The sequence below is a fragment of the Schistocerca americana genome, chromosome 2 (genome assembly GCF_021461395.2).
Source record: "Schistocerca americana isolate TAMUIC-IGC-003095 chromosome 2, iqSchAmer2.1, whole genome shotgun sequence".
NCBI lineage: Eukaryota > Metazoa > Arthropoda > Insecta > Orthoptera > Acrididae > Schistocerca > Schistocerca americana.
Window position 1 is genome coordinate 257,746,984 of NC_060120.1, and position 19,345 is coordinate 257,766,328.

The window sequence follows — 19,345 nt, forward strand, 5'->3', positions numbered from 1 at the left end:
CCGTGGGACCACATTAAGGAGAAGTCTCCATGGTCATGGAACGAGAATACATGAAATTATAACACGATTGTAGAAACAGATAAAATGAAATATAAGAAACATATTCAGCTGACACGTCGTTAGTTTAAATAAAGAAAATCAAGAATGTAACACTGGAATTTGCTTAATTTTTTAGCTCTTCCAGGAGCTCCTCGACAGAATAGAAGGAGTGAGCCATGAGGAAACTCTTCAGTTTGGACTTAAAAGCGTTTGGGCAACTGCTAAGATTTTTGAGTTCTTGTGGTAGCTTATTGAAAATGGATGCAGCAGAATACTGCACTCCTTTCTGCACAAGAGTCAAGGAAGTGCATTCCACATGCAGATTTAATTTATGCCTAGTATTAACTGAGTGAAAGCTGCTAACTCTTGGGAATAAGCTAATATTGCTAACAACAAACGACATTAAAGAAAATATATACTGTGAGGGCAATGTCAAAATTCCCAGGCTATTGAATAGGGGTCGACAAGAGGTTTTCGAACTTACACCACACATAGCTCGAACAGCCCGTTTTTGAGCCAAAAATACCCTTTTTGAATCAGAAGAATTACCCCAAAAAATAATACCATATGACATAAGCGTATGAAAATATGCGAAGTAGACTACTTTTCGTGTTGAAATGTCACTTATTTCAGATACTGTTCTAATGGTAAATAAAGCGGCATTTAGTTTCTGAAAAAGATCCTGAACATGGGCTTTCCACAACAGCTTACTATCTATCTGTACGCCTAGGAACTTGAACTGTTCCGTCTCGCTTATAACATGCCCATTCTGTCTGATTAAAATATCAGTTCTTGTTGAATTGTGAGTTAGAAACTGTAAAAACTGAGTCTTACTGTGATTTAGCATCAAATTATTTTCCACAAGCCACGAACTTATTTCATGAACTACATTATTTGATAATGCTTCAATATTACACACAAGATCCTTCACTATCAAGCTGGTGTCATCAGCAAACAGAAATATTTTTGAATCACCTGTAATACTAGAAGGCATATCATTTATATAAATAAGAAACAGCAGTGGCCCCAGCACCGATCCTTGGGGAACGCCCCACTTAACAGTGCCCCATTGGGACTGAACATCACTACCGCTCTCAATATTGCGGAGAATTACCTTCTGCTTTCTGTTCTTAAAGTAAGAGGCGAACCAGTTGTAAGCTACTCCCCTTACTCCATAATGTTCCAACTTCTGCAGTAATATTTTGTGGTCAACACAGTCAAAAGCCTTCGTTAAATCAAAGAAAACACCTAACGTTCGCAACCTTTTATTTAATCCGTCCAAAACCTCACAGAGAAAAGAGATGCAGATTCTTAGTCCCCCAGATGCGCGAATTTTTCTTATTGACGAACCCATCCAAATGAAAGTGCCCTTTGTCGCTAAACCAAACCATACGACGCATACTGATTACCATGATGCCTCGCGGTCAACCCTGCAGTTTGGACGTCCTAACGCATACCGTTCAGAAGTTATGACAATTTTATTTCATATAGTTCACTAATTGTCACCCTGTATTAATTTTTGCTTGGAATATATTTATCGATAAGTATACCATACCAAGCGAAGGAAACCATCTGGGTGAAAAACCGAAAGTTAATGAAAGTTACAGAATTCAGTTTTAATTATGAATTCTACGATTTCTGTGGCTATCACATTCATCAGTCTCCTCCAAAGGTCAAAGTGACGTCATTTCGTGATTCTTAATCCACTGCGTATAATATTGTTAAGTCAATGAAGATAGCTGAAGGAAAAGGACATTGGTTTTATCTGCGGTGTAACTTGGGTTTTTCAAGTTCACAGATCATTACTGACAGAAAGAGCGGACTGACTGAGGATTGAGGATTGAATACCACATCTCCGGACGTGTATCCTGACACGTAGGGACATGACTTGACTCTCTAATTGCTCACGGAATGGTCGTTTGCGATATCATGTTAGTTAACACATTGGGTCTCTGAGCCTGAGAATGATTATTTGTGATCTAAACTGAAAAGAAGTCTCATTCATACCTCCTTGATTATATCTTCAAATAAGCTTAAAAAGAAAGAAAGACGCGTCACGAAGGAGTTATTGGAACGGAAATCGGTAGATGCGACATACATGTAGAGAGAAGCAAAGTATTACAACTTCAGAAACATTGGATAATATATTCAAGTGAAAGAGCTACTCAAATTGAGCAAGTCAGTAATGCAATGGTACGCTTCAGGCCCTTGTGCAAGCAGTTATTGGGTTGGCATTGATTGACAGAGTTGTTAGATGCCCTCCTGAGGGATATCGTGCCAAATTTTGTCGAACTGGCGCGTTACATCATCAAAATCCCTAGCATCTGGTTGTAGGGCCCTTCCCTTAATGTTCCCGAACGTTCTCAGTTGGTGATCTGGCGGCGTCGCTGGCCAAGATAGGGTTAAGCAAGCACGAAGACAAGCACTAGAGACTCCCGCCGCGTATGAGCGTGCGTTATCTCGGTGAAACGCAAGCCCATGATGGCTTGCCATGAAGGGCGACGCTGTAGAATATCGTCGACGTATCGCTGTGCTTTAAGGATGTCTCAGATGACAACTAAAAGCCTCCTGCTGTGAAAAGGAATGCCACCCCAGATCATCGCTCCTGGTTGTCGGGCCGTATGGAGGGCAACAGTCATGTTGGTATCCCACTGCTGTGGGGGCGCCTCGAGACACTTCTTGCCTGGTCATCGGGGACGAAATCGGACCGGGACTCATGACTGAAGACAGTTACTGCTCGAGATTCCAGGCCGAAGACGTGTCTGGAGGCGCCCCGGACAGAGGTGGGATAGAAAAAAGAGTGAGTATCGCCTGCCATACGACCCAAAAACCAAGAGTGATGATCATAGCAGGAGCCCTTTGGTTGCCTCCCGTGGCACCTTTACAGCACAGCGGTACGTCGATGACATTCTGCGCCCCGTTTTTTTGCCTTTCATGTGAAGCCATCCTAGGCTTTCGTTTCAGCAACGCAATGCCCGCCCGCACACGGCAAGATTTTCTAGCGCTCGTCTTCGTGCTTGCCAAACTCTACCTTGGTTAACATGGTCGCCCGTCTCACGCCATCTGAGAACGTTTGTAGCATTATGAGGTGGGCCCTCCAGCCATCTTGGGATTTTAACGATGTAATTCGCGAATTGGACAGAATTTGTCACGATATCACTCAGGAGGACATCCAACAACTCTGTGAATCAATAGCTCTAGGATAGGCTACACTGAGAGCATCCCAGGGTCCCCCAGAGAGCTAAAACACTAAGAAGAATCGCTTCTCGGCTTTTGGCAAGATCAATGTGTAGTATTTTTTGTTTTAAAGGATACAGGCTCTATGCCTAGCGTTCACAGGATGTACTATACTTTATTACATACTATTATATAGAGTGATATCGCCAACAAATTTACACTTGATATCTACACCACGGCGCCGGCCGCTGTGGCCGAGCGGTTCTAGACGCTTCAGTCCGGAACCGCGCGACTGCTACGGTCGCAGGTTCGAATCCAGCCTCGAGCATGGATGTGTGTGTGTCCTTAGGTTAGTAATTCTAAGTTCTAGGGGACTGATGACCTGAGATGTTCTCAGGTGTCAGTGCTCAGAACCATTTGAACCATTTTTTTACACCACGGCCACGAAAAAACAATCAAATTTTGTCATCATGAGGCAGTTTACAAGATTTCCTAGTCCTTAGACACAATGGCTTATCAATACAAAAATTTGTCGATGTTTCTCCAATACCACGAACTTGAGACATGGTAATCATGAACGTCTGATAACCCTAAACATCTCGAGGAGGTACCTGCTCCAAAGACGTTGCAGTAGACCTCGTAGTTGTATCAATACGAATTATTGCAACAGTCATCCAACACTGACCAACAGGATGCCTCGTCGCAGGATATCGTGTTTTCCGATGGAGGCCTACTATTTACAAGTCTATTTTGGACGTCGAGGCTGAAGAGAGTATGAACGTCAGTTCTTCCGTTCTGGTTGATGTGTTGAAAGGACAGACTGTTTTTCGAGGAGGTCGTTTTGACTTTTCATTTTCTGTTACTGATAATCCTGTTGGTTAGTGTCGGATGACTGCTGCAATAGTACGTATTGATACAACTACGAAGTCTACTGCAACGTCTTTGGAGCAGGTACCAAGCTCAGTAACTACTTGCATAAGGGGCAGAGGTGGGTCAAAGTGTTATTGACTTGCTCAATTTGTGAACTTCTTTCTCTCGAATAAATCGTCCAGTTTATCTGAAATTGTAATCATTTGATTGTCTGTACATGTACATCACATGTGCCGATTTCCGTCCCACGTATCATTCGGACAGTTGCTTCATTGTATTCTTTTTTTTTTGCGTACTTATTTGTCCCTTTGTCAGAGTTTTGCTATAGCGCGTGTGTGTCTGTGTGTGGAACAGCGCTGTGCTACAACCTGCTGGCGCTGGGGTACATCGTGCGCGGCGCGCTGGGCGCGGCCGCCTTCAGCTGCGTGCAGCCCCCGGAGGCGGCGCTGGGGGCGGCGGCGGCGGCGGCGGGCGCGGGCGCGGGCCACGTGGCGACGGACGGGCTGGAGTCGGGCGCGTGCACGCTGTCCTTCCTGGCGCTCTACTACTTCTCGCTGGCGTCTTCGGCGTGGTGGCTGGTGCTGGCCGCCTGCTGGTTCCTGTCGGCCGCCAAGAAGTGGTCGTGCGAGAGCCTGCACGCGCTCGCCACCTACTTCCACCTGGCGGCCTGGGCGCTGCCCGCCGTGCTCGCCGTCGCCGCCCTGCTGCTGCGACACGTCGCCGCCGACGAGCTCACCGGCCTCTGCCAGGTCCGTCGCCGCCGCCTACCTGTAGTCCGTAGGCTGGTCTCCCACGCCAGCGGTCACCTGGCTGCCGGCGTTGCTAAAGCGCCCCGCAAACGGCACGTGCAACAGCTACATACGATCGGTGATTCAGTTGGGAGGAGCACACAACTGCAGAAACGCCTTAACAAATCTGTATTTGCAATTCGAGTGTTAGCTGACATAGGCGACATAAAAATGAAATAGCTTGCACACTCTGTGCCTACTTTCATTCCATAATGTCATATGGTATAATATTTTGGGGTAACTCTTCAAGTCAAACAAAAGTTTTCAGAGTCCAAAAGCGTGTAGTACGTATTATTTGTGGAGTAAATTCACGGACGTCCTGTAGAAACCTATTCAAAGAACTGAGTATACTAATTACTGCCTCTCTGTATATTTACTCCTTAATGAAATTTGTCCTAAATAATGTATCTCTTTTTCCAACAAACAGCTCGGTTCATACATACAATACCAGCAACATAAATGATCTGCACAAGGACTTAAAAGCACTTACTTTAGCTCAAAAAAGGGTCCATTACTCAGGAACACTCATCTTCAATAATTTGCCAGCAAACACAAAAAAATTTAGTTACAAATAAATATCAGTTTAAAAGGAGCCTGAAAGACTTACTAGTGGCAAACTCCTTCTACTCCATTGAAGAATTTTTTTAAATAGAAACGAATGATGTATTATATATGTTCATACTATTAGTATTGTTATTTCACCTTAAAAAAAAATATATTGACTTGCTCCACATCCACGAGGATCTCCTCAGCATGGATCTGTGGAATGAAAAACTAATTTAATCTAATCCAATCTACAGCCACTGGCACTCGATGCTGAACGTTGATAAATGTGACGTATTGCGAACGGGGCCTAAAAAAAAAAAAAACCCAGGTTGTACAAGCTAACAGCGAGAGGTTCGGGGGGTGGAGGGGGGGGGGGGGGTGGACAAAAAAATGCGAACACCGTGAGAAATGCATGCTTGTACATCAATGCAGATCAAGCCTGCAGATGCGCTCTTGCATCTGTTGATGATTGGCACCCCTGCAAAGGTCAGACTCGTTGCAAGTGTCAATCGTGGTTAGAACAGCGTTCTGTGTAGTGCTGATTCCATTAGGACGGAGATCAAAATTTTTGGAAATTTGTGGTAAGTTCTATGGGACCAAACTGCTGAGGTCATCGGTCTGCAGGCTTACACACTACTTCATCTAACTGAACTAGCTTACACTAAGGACGACACACACACCCATGCCCAAGGGAGGACTCGAACCTCCGACGGGGTGGGGGGTGGGGGGGGGGCGGGGGGGAGCCGCGCGCGAACCGGGGCAAGGCGCCTTAGACCGCAGGGCTACCCCTCGCGGCGACGGAGATCATAGCATTCGAACGTGGGCAAATTGTTTGTGGTTGTCTGCATGCTGCTTAGGGAGCTGAAGTGTCTGGCGTTTCCTCAGAGGAACCATATCGAAAATTTATACATCGTATGGGGAAAGCGGGTAAACATCATCCACTCAATCACAAAGCGGACGAAAGCATGTGTTGAGAGATCGTGACAGACGGTCATTAAAGAGGATTGGGACGAAAATAAAGGCGACAACAGCTGGAAAAGTCACAGCAGAATTCAATGACGCACTTACGAACCCAGTCAACGCCAAAACAACAATCAAGGGATCTCCGTAAGCAGGGAACTGCAGGGCGAGCGGAATTCCAAAACAACTCCATCAGTCATGCGAACGCCCGAAACGGGCGTTCGCGGTTGCTGAAGGCAGAAAGCCTGGGCTGTGGAGCAGTGGAAGAAAGTCATTTGGTCTGATGGGTCTTGTTGCCCACTGTTTCCAACTTCTGCCCGAGTTTACGTCTCACCAGCGAAACGTGGCAAGGTTTCGGTGATGATTTGGACAGCCATACCGTAGTATTCCATGGGTCCCCATCGTTAATCTGCGAGGTTGCATTTAGCGATAGGCCAACTCTGGTTTACGCCAGACCGAGTTAACCGAGTTGAAAGTTTGCCTACACCGAGTTAGGACGAAAAAAACTGAGATAACATTCAACGTTTTTGTCTCTTCCGCGTCTGCGCAGATTACGACTCAGTTCTGTTTACCAGACCGAACTTCGCGGTTTCCCGATGGGTGTTTGCATATTAAGTCACGAGATTGGTTCAAATGGCTCTGAGCACTCTGGGACTTAACATCTATGGTCATCAGTCCCCTAGAACGCAGAACTACTTAAACCTAACTAACCTAAGGACAGCACACAACACCCAGTCATCACGAGGCAGAGAAAATCCCTGACCCCGCCGGGAATCGAACCCGGGAACCCGGGCATGGGAAGCGAGAACGCTACCGCACGACCACGAGCTGTAAGTCACGAGAGTGATGGATACTATATAAGGCGCAATTTTGGTCTTTCGGCTTGTAATTTTGAAGATAAACTTATGAAAAACCTTGAAGATGCTCTATAGATTTTGAGGGCTATCGGGCGATCATGAGGTTGTCAAATGGCTGTTCACGATTATGACTGCATACCGCTCTACATGTCGCTATTTTGACAGCCATTGTTCGATCGTAAGGTTGCCAGAAGCCGGTCCACGAACATGACTGCATACCGCATTACAGGCCGCGATTTTGGGTCTTCTGACATGAGATTTTGAATATAGTGGTACATCGGGAATCTGCAATGGGTTTTCCGGCGATCTGGAGAGCTTTAAGGTAGCCAAATGCCTCGCGACGAGCGTTAATGGATGCCACGCTACAAGCTGAAATCCGAAAGAGCACTCATGAAACACCCTGAATTTGCTGTAACATTTTGACGGAGATGCGACGATCTTAAGATAGCCAAATGCCTCGTCAAGCGTATGAATTCTTACCGTGCTATAGGCCGCAAAAACACCCGGGATTTGCTGTGAGGATTCTGACGACGACAGGACAGTGTTAAGGCAGCCAAATACCACAGCTCGAGCATAAATGATGTAAAGTTATCGCTTCATCTTCGTCACCCTCCGTCACTTTGTACTCATAATTTAATAGATCTGTATTTCCGAGTTGGCATGACGCTAATGTTTTGTATAGATTCACTTTTAGATAACATTTATGAAACGCTTCACGAGTGGATCTAAATAAATTAATAATAATAATCTAGTGCACTTTTAAAGATCACAATGAGTGACGTCCCGTTCTGTAGGCATAGACTCAACTCGGTAAACTCAGGCCTCACGCGGAACCGGATAGCAACGTCAAAGCAACTCGGGTTAGCAGCATTCTAACTCGGGTTGGCTTGAAATCCCATCAACGCAAGTTAACTTGGTTTGGTAACTCGAGCTGACCCATCTCTAGTCGCATTACTTCCTAGGTGTGACCATTTCGACTGAGGGGGCCCATCCTATGGCAAAATGTTAATTCCCCAGTGGTGGTGCCGTATTCCAAGCAGACATGCCCAATGTTTACGTGGCTCACACCATCCAGGACTGGTTTTGTGAGTACGAGGATGAATTGTCGCATCTCCCATTCCAACCAGTCACCAGATTTCAGTGTCATTGAGTCTTTGTGGTCTGCCTTCGAGAAAAGGATGCCTGATTGCTGTTCACCTCCATCAGAAATTGCGGCTACTTCGCACGAAGACTGGTATAAAGTTCCCCCGAAAATCATACGTGACCTGTATTTATACATTCAGAGCAGAGTGGAAGCTGTTTTCAGTGCCAACAGTTTTCTTACACCGTATTAGGCACGGGATTGTGTTTTTGCTGTTCTCATATTTTTGTTCGCCCTGTTTACATGAGTTCTTCCACTGAGCGTTTCCTCGGCCCGCGAATGTAACCGCACGCCGTTGTCGCGGCGTCATTTGGTCGAAGTAGCGTAATATACAATCAACTGCTATCGAACAGGGATATACCGCGAACATGATATACGTGTCAAGAGTGCGCTTCTTTCAAATAACCACCGTTAATGCTCAGCAATGGAGTTCTTGCGGTTACTTCGTTCGGTACTGAAGAATGTCAGAGGTCGGCGATGTGGCACCGAAGCCTTCTCATTGCTGGCTACTGAGAACTGAAACGAGACTGATCGAACGTAGTGTTGCAGACTGATGATGGTGAGGTCCCATACTCCTCGACAGAGCGTAGGGGACGATGCGGGAGACCCGCGCCGCTCTACTAGGCAGGGTCCTAGTGGAGGTGGTTTGCCATTGCCTTCCTCCGACTGTTTCAGACTATTTGGTAGAATAATTAGTGAAATAAAAGAACATCTAGCCGGCCGAAGTGGCCGTGCGGTTAAAGGCGCTGCAGTCTGGAACCGCAAGACCGCTACGGTCGCAGGTTCGAATCCTGCCTCGGGCATGGATGTTTGTGATGTCCTTAGGTTAGTTAGGTTTAACTAGTTCTAAGTTCTAGGGGACTAATGACCTCAGCAGTTGAGTCCCATAGTGCACAGAGCCATTTGAACCATTTGAAAAGAACATCTCTCATCCGTATCTCAACATTGCATCCGACTTTAATTTCCTGTCAGGAATCCCTTTATATTAAAGCGCTGTATCTTATTTTGCAAAATGTCCATCTGATTTTGATACCAAATACATGGTTATTACAAATGATCGAAGCGATTTCACAGCTCTACAATAACTTTATTATTTGAGATATTTTCACAATGCTTTGCACACACATACAAAAATTCAAAAAGTTTTTTTAGGCATTCACAAATGTTCGATATGTGCCCCTTTAGTGATTCGGCAGACATCAAGCCGATAATCGAGTTCCTCCCACACTCGGCGCAGCATGACCCCATCAATGAGTTCGAAAGCATCGTTGATGCGAGCTCGCAGTTCTGGCACGTTTCTTGGTAGAGGAGGTTTAAACACTGAATCTTTCACATAACCCCACAGAAAGAAATCGCATGGGGTTAAGTCGGGAGAGCGTGGAGGCCATGACATGAATTGTTGATCATGATCTCCACCACGACCGATCCATCGGTTTTCCAATCTCCTGTTTAAGAAATGCTTCTGCTTTAGCCTTTTCCGTAAGATTTTCCAAACCGTCGGCTGTGGTACGTTTAGCTCCCTGCTTGCTTTATTCGTCGACTTCCGCGGCTACGCGTGAAACTTGCCCGCACGCGTTCAACCGTTTCTTCGCTCATTGCAGGCCGAGCCGTTGATTTCTCCTTACAGAGGCATCCAGAAGCTTTAAACTGCGCCTACCATCGCCGAATGGAGTTAGCAGTTGATGGATCTTTGTTGAACTTCGTCCTGAAGTGTCGTTGCACTGTTATGACTGACTGATGTGAGGGCATTTCAAGCACGACATAAGCTTTCTCGGCTCCTGTCGCTATTTTATCTCACTGCGCTCTCGAGCGCTCTGGCGGCAGAAACCTGAAGTGCGGCTTCAGCCGAAAAAAACTTTAGCTGTAGTGTGTCGTGACCATATGTCAATGAATGGAGCTACAGTGAATTTATGAAATCGCTTCAATCATTTGTAATAGCCCTGTATAGCAGAGCCATTAATAAAGCGCAGCTAGTTAGCGAAACAGCTGTTTGAAGTGCCACGCGAAAGAGCTTATGATAAGGCTTGACACCGCTTTCCATTTTCATATTTTGAAAGTACACTATTTTCAAAGCAGGGGTTAAGACATGCTTATCCAATCATTTAGGAGATTTATGACAATGATGAGGACTGCAGTATCTTGAGAACGCAGTTTCAGCGAATTAAAGATTACAACACTACTTAAAAGTCGAGTAAGGCTGAAAGCAGATTTTCAGATCCAGCTGCTATGGCAAACCTGACTTCAATACACAGTCTACATCTACATCTAGAGTGTACCCTGTACCAGTGAAGGAGTTTGCTTCGCCAGAGCGTGAAAACGAGAAATAAAATAATGATAGGAAACATACGTCGTCGAAGGGATATTTTCTCAACTGTTAATTATAGCGCGTTTGCTTTTATTTCTAATTAATTATTTATGCTCTATTAATTTCTTATGACAAACAAAATCTGTTAGTTATTACACGTAATACTGAAGTCAGTGTATAGTAGCTGTTATAAACAATAAGACAGATTTTTTACTCTCAGTTCTTTGGCAAATTTCATACAATTTGTATTTATTTACAACAGTGATACATTTAATTTGTTATGTGCCGTGTTTTGCAACGATGTATGGTAGCTGCTACAGAAAAATACGATAGATTTTTTTTAGTCTCAGCTCTTTTGCAAGTTTTATACAATTTGTATTTATTTCCTAGAGTGATACACTTAATTTGCTGTGTGCCGTGTTTGTCATCAACATAGTTCCTGAAAGTAATATTTATTTCAGTAATGCTTCATAAAACTTGATAAAGCTGCCTATAAAAAAATTACAGAAACGTGTTTACGGAGGAAGGGATGAGGGCGCAGCGTACACATTCTCCGATTGTGAATCAACAGACGAAGAGTACTCGCAGCCTGTGGGCTAGACAGGACGGCATGCGCTGTTTCAAAAATATTTTCATGAATGACACTAGGCGAAAGTTGTAAGTGTGACTCACCTGGGGATAGCCGGCCGAGGTGGCCGAGCGGCTCTAGGCGCTACACTCCGGTACCGCGAGACCGCTACGGTCGCAGGTTCGAATCCTGCCTCGGTCATGGATGTGTGTGATGTCCTTAGGTTAGTTAGGTTTAAGTAGTTCTAAGTTCTAGGGGACTGATGACCTCAGCAGTTAAGTCCCATAGTGCTCAGAGCCATTTGAACCATTTTTTTCACCTGGGGATACGTGACCGACGTAACTACATCAAATCATCTCACGTCTTCATTGTACTGATACATCCGAATTAATGTCGGTCAGATACTCCAGTTTATACTTGGCATCAGTCACTGCTGTATCAGTGTATGGAGTTACATATGGTGTTTTTTCGTTACTATGCACTTATCATTTTAATTATTGGTAGGATTCTCTCGTCACTTCCGTGATATTAATGTGGATGTGACTCCTGCTTTCACGTTTCGCTAGAATTTTCGCTCTTGGCGCTGGAGTTGTATATGAAAAAATGTAAGGGACTTTGAGACGAAAACCTGCGAGCAATGATACGCAACAAAGCCAACAATCAAGTCTGCCTGCGAGGCAACATTTTTCAGGCGGGCAACACAGTCCGTTTCGCGGGGCGGAAGAGAGTTGTTTCCGTGCCCCCTGCCTCTCCCCTCGCAGGCATCCTTCGCTGCTGCCTGCTGTACTTGACAATAATTACGCTATTGGCGACAAAACACCAGAAACAGTAACTACCGTAAAATGTCTCGCAGTAATTATCCGGAGCGACCTCAAGTATAATGTCCACATAAAACAAATTGTAGGAAAAGCAGATGCCTGGCTGAGATTCGTTGAAAGAATCTTAAAGAAATGCAATTCATCATCGAAAGAACTGGCTTGCAAAACACCTGTTCGACCATTTCTTCAATAATGTTCATCAGTCTTGCACCCTTATCAGATTGGATTAATAAATGAGATACAGAAGATGCAACGAAGAGCCGCGCGTTTTGTCGCGGGATCGTTTCAACCTTGATACTCAATAAACTCCAGACGCAGACGCTACAATAGAGGCATTGTACTTCACAGGGAGGTCTGTTTTTCAAAGTCTGATGGTCGTACGTTCCGGAAAGTTTTCCTCCCTCATACTTTTCCCAAAATGACTACGTCGACAAAATTAGATGGATTACGGCGCACACGGAGGTTAACCGAACTTCGTTCCTCTCACGCAGGATTCCGGAATAGAACAGACAAGGGCGATCAGGCAGTGCCCGCCACCATATACCGTGTGGTGGATAGTCGACATGTAGATGCGGATGTAAATGCAGATGCAGCAATCCGTCGCCACGTGGGCAAATCGCAGAATGCAGCGATCCATCGCTGGCTCTGCAGTTTTTCTTTAATTTCTGTACGTCCACTTGGAATAAGGGCTGTTGGTCGGAATTTATACTTACCCAGGGACCACGAGTCACACTGAAAAATGAAGTTAAAGTCGGACTTCCTATTTATATTAAGAAAGAATACGAATCTAAAAACGTAGATATTTCCATATTTTATAGTGTGCATATTTTCGAAGTTTGTGCTCGAAAAGCAGAAATTCATAGGAAGTTCATCTACTGGGCTCCAGCTGCTGATCTTCAGTTGCTTGTGAAACAACTAGACGCATTATCAAAGCTTATAATTCGTCAACAGAAGAAGGCATTTGCGTAATGCAGTATGGAAACATGTACGCAACACCCTTGTCGTAAATGAAAAGTGTAATATATTCTGTAGCGAAACCAACAGTTCCCAAGGAAAGCCTTCCAAAACAAGTTTAATAAATTACAATCCTCTCTCTTTTTTTCTCCAGGTATAAGACGACGTACAGAGATCGAGAACAGTTCATTTTCTATAGTGGAACTTAACGCCTCAGTAGTGTTCAAAATACTGACTGAAATTACTTGGCATGTCGCTCGTGTGTCGAACAGAGCAACCGATTGCAGGCGTTATCGCCAGCGAATTGTCTCTGGTGTATGCTCAAGAAAGCGCATGCGCAGAAACAGGGTTGCAATTATTAATGCAGTTTTACAGGTTTGTCATTGCAACTGAAAATAACGGCTGAGTGCGTTGAAAATAGTTATGTAACCTTTTAAAAATTTCATTGTTTTAGTGACAATGGCTTGAGTGCCGTTGGTTGTGTCAAACATTTTAGATATTGTCCTATTTAGTAGAATTGTGTTTGATACGTAACCGAGACGCTGCAGCAGTGTGGGGCCAATCCAGACGGCTAAAGAAGTCATGTAAACTGGCCTGATATGACTGCAGAAAACCAATTACAGCAGTACACTCCGTTTTCTGCTGTATTTTTTTTTGGCGGCTCGCTATATTACTGTGGCGATGGGATATCAGTGTGCATCTGAACTGCAGACACATACGTACAATATATATATATACATATATATATATATATATATATATATATATATATATATATATATATATATATATGACTATGTAACTATGTTTTCGAGGTAATAGTTGAAACTTCAACACTCCCAGCCGTAAGCAGCTGCCATATTTCTGAAAGCTATACCTGCAAAGTTGTGTGTTAGTAACGCAGTACCGTATAGCGATAGTTGTATTAATACATGGCAGGCATTCAGTTTCTGAAATATGTTTCTTTGTCGTTCGTGTATATTTTATACCTCGCCTCATTCAGCATAGCGGAAGGTTGGCCTTCGCGATGAATACGGCGAGTGAATGAGTGAGAGGACTGACAGCAGCGTATGGTCGCAGGTGTCGGAGTCGGCCGCCGTGGCGCTGGTGGTGGTGCCGCAGGGCGCGCTGCTGCTGGCCGGCGTCGTGTTGGCAGCCCTGGCGGGGGCCGCCCTGCTGCGCGTGCGCGCCGCCGTCAAGGTGGCGGGCCGCGGCGCGGGCGCCGGCAAGCTGGAGCGGCTGATGACGCGGCTGGGCGTGTTCTGCGCGCTGTACGCGCTGCCCGCGGCCGGCGCGCTCGCCTGCCTGCTGTACGAGTCGTGGCACCGGCCGCGCTGGCGCGCGCTCGCGCTGCTGCACGCGCTCGACTGCCGCATGGCCGCCGCCACCGCCGCCGGGCCCGCCGCCCCCGCCGGCTGCCAGCCGCAGCCGCTGCCCGCCGCCGCCGCCGTCGAGGTGGCGCTGCTGCGCCTCTTCCTGTCGCTCGTCGTCGGCGTCACCTCGGGCATGTGGGTGTGGTCGGGCAAGACGTGCCGCGCCTGGTCCAAGCTGTTCACGGCGCCTCGCAAGGCCCACCAGCACCACGCGCTGCCGCTCGCCAGGACGCCCGCCTCCGGCTCGCTGCACGTCTCCAGGGTCTGACTGCCCGAGCACTGCGAGTTTCTCCGGGGCGCGGCGTGTACCGCCGATCGGCCCTCCGTATGCACCTACCGACTACCGCGCTACACTGCGCGACGTTATACCGGCCAGTGGTGTGTTCGAAGTAAAGTACGGAGATAACCACAGTACATTTCAGTTCTCGGAGTATAAAAGCCGGCTCTGGATGTAGTACACACTGGTGGGGTGAGAATTAGCACGACCCTTCGGATGCATCGAGGGTTCTCTTCCAGCCTACGGCATCGTCACCTGTACGAGACATTGACCTCTCTTGCACAGAGCACAGCTCCTGGCCACAAAGCTGTCCACTCCAGACTGTTACCAGTTTACATTTCCACCATATACACTGTGCCTACAGCAGTTCCTCTCAGTGGGTAACCCCTGAATTCCTTTGGAAACACTGATCAGCTCTGATAATTTATATGACACGATTGGTCTCACTACAAAAACCAAATTTTCTTACGGTATGATGTGAACACTAAACTGTGGCAGTTTTAGGTGGGGAGTGTTTCGAAATACGGTCGCGTAAGATACTGATACAGTTCACGCCTGAACGACCACTGCCGACTGCAGCAAACATTTGCACTACAGCCACTACTGAACGCTTTGTATACTTCAATTGCTTTGTGTTGTGGCTTGCTTTTTTTCTAATTTTGAAATGAGTGAAGAAACTAATCCTGCTGCATAAAGGGATTTGAATGCAACTTTCATTACAACAGGAGGAATTAGCAATCCCCATGATCATTATTACAATTCTGCTGTTGTGGAAGCACAGAAAGCAGACGTAGGATTGGCAATCCTTCGATAAGGAGGTTGGTTTGTTGCTCCGCAATCCTCCTCTCCTCTTTGGAAATCTAAGGTCTCGTTTGTTTATGTTCGCAGCCAACTGCCACGATATACTGTCCGCATAATACGTCCATATATTTAAAAAAAAAAACCTGAATCTTCTGTTTACATTACCAGCAATACAACTGCTTACATATTCGTTTTCTTGCGAGCTGAATAACTGAGTTCATTTCATGTAAGGTTATTACACATTCCTCATGTTACTAAAGTGGAGTCACTTCCTCAGCCTCTTCTTGACTCTGGGAAGATTTACTTTGTGTGATACCCCACATATTTACATACAGTGTAGTTGAAGTAATGTTGCAATGCTTTTTCTATTAATTTGGCTGACATGTGGGGTTGCTAGTAAGTAATGCAGATCAGCATGATGGGGAACCTCTAAATTAGTATCTTATGCAAAGGGCTGGTTAAAAAATATCTACAGCTTGTGCGAATTTTACTGTGGGGTGCCTTTCAGTTGTTACAATTTGTTTGTAGAAAATAATGATGCATTGTTGTATTGCACATAATTAAATTATACTGCTCTGTCATTTTTGTTTCATTAACAAGTACTTCATCAACAGTTTCCTAAGGTCAGAGTTATTTGCTGTAAATAAGATCACAGTAAAGCCTTCCACCATTCTATGTTGGTGTAACTGTGTAGACTGCACAACTCAAAGATGTCTGGTTCAGCAGTTGTTGCACTGTGAAGACGTGAATCAAGTACCTGCATATATTCCACAGGATTTTTTTTTTTTTTTTTTTTTTTTTTTTTTTTTTTTTTGCATTTATCTTCATAATGTCTGTGATGAGTCATTGATATTTCTGTAATATGAGTAAAAAATGAAGAAAAGTATTTTGGAAATGTTTAGAATTGTTCATTACCAGGAATGTGAGATGTGTAGAAGATTGGAATTATGTGGTACACATTTTAGAGACATGGCCTACTTGTATATATAGTGTGTAAAAATATAGTGTGAAGAATGTACAAAAAAACAATTTCTTTGAAAACTTGTAGATATTTTCCAAAAATACTCTAGTTATGTTTTTGTCACCAGCAATACTACTGCCTATGTATTTTTCATACATTTGTTGTTATTAATATTGTAATATTAATGATACAGTATTTTTAGACCAACATTTTAACACAAATTTCCAATGAATGTATTTTTAATATTTGTATACTTACAAAGAAACTGCTGAAGTTACTGCTTGCTTTCACCAACAAAAACTGAGTGAAGTGATGCAGTGATTAAGACAGTTTAAATGCCTATGTGCCCATCCAGATTTAGGTTTGCAATGGTTTCCCTAAATCACATAAGGTTGTTTGCTTTGGAAAGAACACCGCTGATTTCCTTCCCCAATCCAAGCATGTGCTCCACCTCTAATCACCTAGTCATCAGTGGGATGTTAAACCCTAATCTTCCTTCCCTTTTTAATAATAAGAATAACAGAAATTCTGTTGGTCATTTTGTTACCTTTCGAAAGGGTTGCAGACCTTCCATGCTGTGATGGATGAACACTGAGCAGTCTTTATCTCTTTTGTGAAACACAAAATAGAAAAGAAATTTCACTGAGGGGCAAACAGGGTTGGGGCTGACAATTTATGACTGTAGTCACCATCTTAGCATAAATAAATTCTGTTAGTGTTGGGATGCAGACTGCTATGAAGCTTACATCCCTGCTACTCTTCCAGACTCGCGTCACATTTGGAGTAATAACAGAATGTTGTCACAGTGGTGTTTAGCAAAATGGTCTTTAGAACACTTATGATACATGTTTTGCCACCAAACTAGCCCAGGCACAAGAAATTAGAAATGAGCCTCTGCTGTGACTGCTGGCAGACACATGGCATGAGGTGTATCATTCAGCTTGACATGTGTTAAAGCCCAATGCTGACAAGATTCCTCAATGTTGATTGAAGGGTGGGAGGTTCAATATTGCATAAGGAATGGTTGTGCATTTTAGTGGGCACATTTTTTTCAGGCTCCCTGACACTAGATCAGTTCTTGAAGTTGAATGCAACTTGGATCCATTCTGGCATACATTGCATAGTGATAAATAACTAGCAAATTTCTAAGTCATACTATGAAACCATTCTTCTGGCGAAAATGTGCCTTTTTTCAAACAGGACTATAACCCTGGTGGAAAATTGATGCTAGAGGCAGTGACTAACATGCACATAGAAGTTTGAAATTCAGTAAGTAGCTGTATAAGATATTTGGCTCAATTGAACTACATGAACAGGGTACCTGCTGTGTATGCAAAGACCAACCAGGTGATTATTATACAATCATGCTTCTATACTGCCTAGTTTGTGTCAAATACATAACAGATGGCACTTGTGACTCAACATGACATCTAATACTATGATAACAACCTCATGCAGATCTTTAATTGTGAATAAATTGCATTAACCGAAAAAGATACCAATTTATACCTTCAGAGTCACATCTTCTCATTCAATTAAAAAAGTTCCTGTGTTAGCAAGTGCTACACTCTGCTATTAGGTAAGTACAGGGATAAGGAACAGCAGATCGATGTGTTGTTCGCTAGTCCTTCAGAGCCTACAGAATCGACAGGTCACCATCATTTGTTTTACAGCAGTATTCATCATATTAAAATATTAAAGTACCTATGGCAAACAGTGCCTTAAATTGTATCATAAACATATATAACAATTTTATTGTGATGGTTACATATTCCATCACTTAGCAAACACTCTGTTAGAGCTCCAGTGCATTCTTCTGTATGACAGTGTACAGCGTACCACATTTATAAAAAGCAATATTTTGTATTAATATTTTTATTTGCTGTGTGATGTATATTTGGTCCATACAGAAGACATTTTGATTCACTGGGTTTTTTATGGGCAAGTGGAAGCTGCTTGTGACACAATGACTGGTAAAAGACTGTAATTTTCTACACAGTGTGTTGTTAAAATGTATTATCTTGTAAATATTTTGTACATACTTTTAATTTTGAATCTAAATAAAGCTTCTACAGAAGTGAAACTTTGGTCAACTTAATTACAACTCAACATAGTAACCTAGTTTAATGTGCTTTACCATTTCTATTTACCCCATCATTGACAGGAAGTGAAACCCCCAATCTTCATTCCTTCCTTTCATGTGCTATGCTGATAGGAAACTAGGTGGAATCCCTGTATTTGATAACTTACTTCACTTTCTGTATCTGATACGCTTACAGTGATCAGCCAGAACATCGTGACCACTGACCTACTATTGATGTAAACCCACCCAGGCAATAGCAGCTGCTACTCAGACATATGCATGGTGCATGTAGGATCAGTGAGTGTGCCATCCATGTCTAGAATGGGGATGGCGCGTGACCTATCTGAGTATGACGGCAGATTTTGATGGCCTACAGATTCGATACAAGTATTCCAGGAACTGCACAACTTAATGGGTGCTTGAGGACTGCTGTGGTGATGTCTTCAACAAGTACCAAGCACAAGGTGAAACTATGTCCTGACATCGCGGGCTTGGGTGGCCGCCCCTCGTAACAGATGTCGGACACCACAGGCTGGGCAGACTGCTAAAGCAGGACAGGCAGCAAACGGTGGTGGAACTAATATCAGACTTTAATGCTGGGCAGAGTACACGTGTGTGAACACACAGTCCACCCAACACTCCTAATGATGGGCTTGCATTTGCCAATTTTAACACCACGACATCGTCAATTACGACTAAAATGGGTATGTGACCATCGGGACTGGACATAGGTGCAGTGTCAGGGCACTGCATGGTCTAATGACTCCCGATACCTTCTTCATCATGCCAATGAGAGGATGTGAATTCGTTGTCTTCCAGGGGAACAG

General features: G+C 44.3%; 1 protein-coding gene across 1 annotated transcript in view; it reads left to right on the forward strand.

The window, feature by feature from the left end:
• The window catches only part of LOC124593939 (frizzled-9-like), a 217,746-nt gene extending 202,072 nt beyond the window's left edge, over positions 1 to 15,674 (forward strand). The window contains exons 4-5 of the mRNA XM_047132289.1: positions 4,441 to 4,835; positions 14,104 to 15,674. Of these exons, the coding sequence (XP_046988245.1) occupies positions 4,441 to 4,835; positions 14,104 to 14,664 (956 nt within the window). The 3' untranslated portion in view covers positions 14,665 to 15,674. The remainder of the gene's footprint in view (positions 1 to 4,440; positions 4,836 to 14,103) is intronic.
• Positions 15,675 to 19,345: the final 3,671 nt, after the last annotated feature.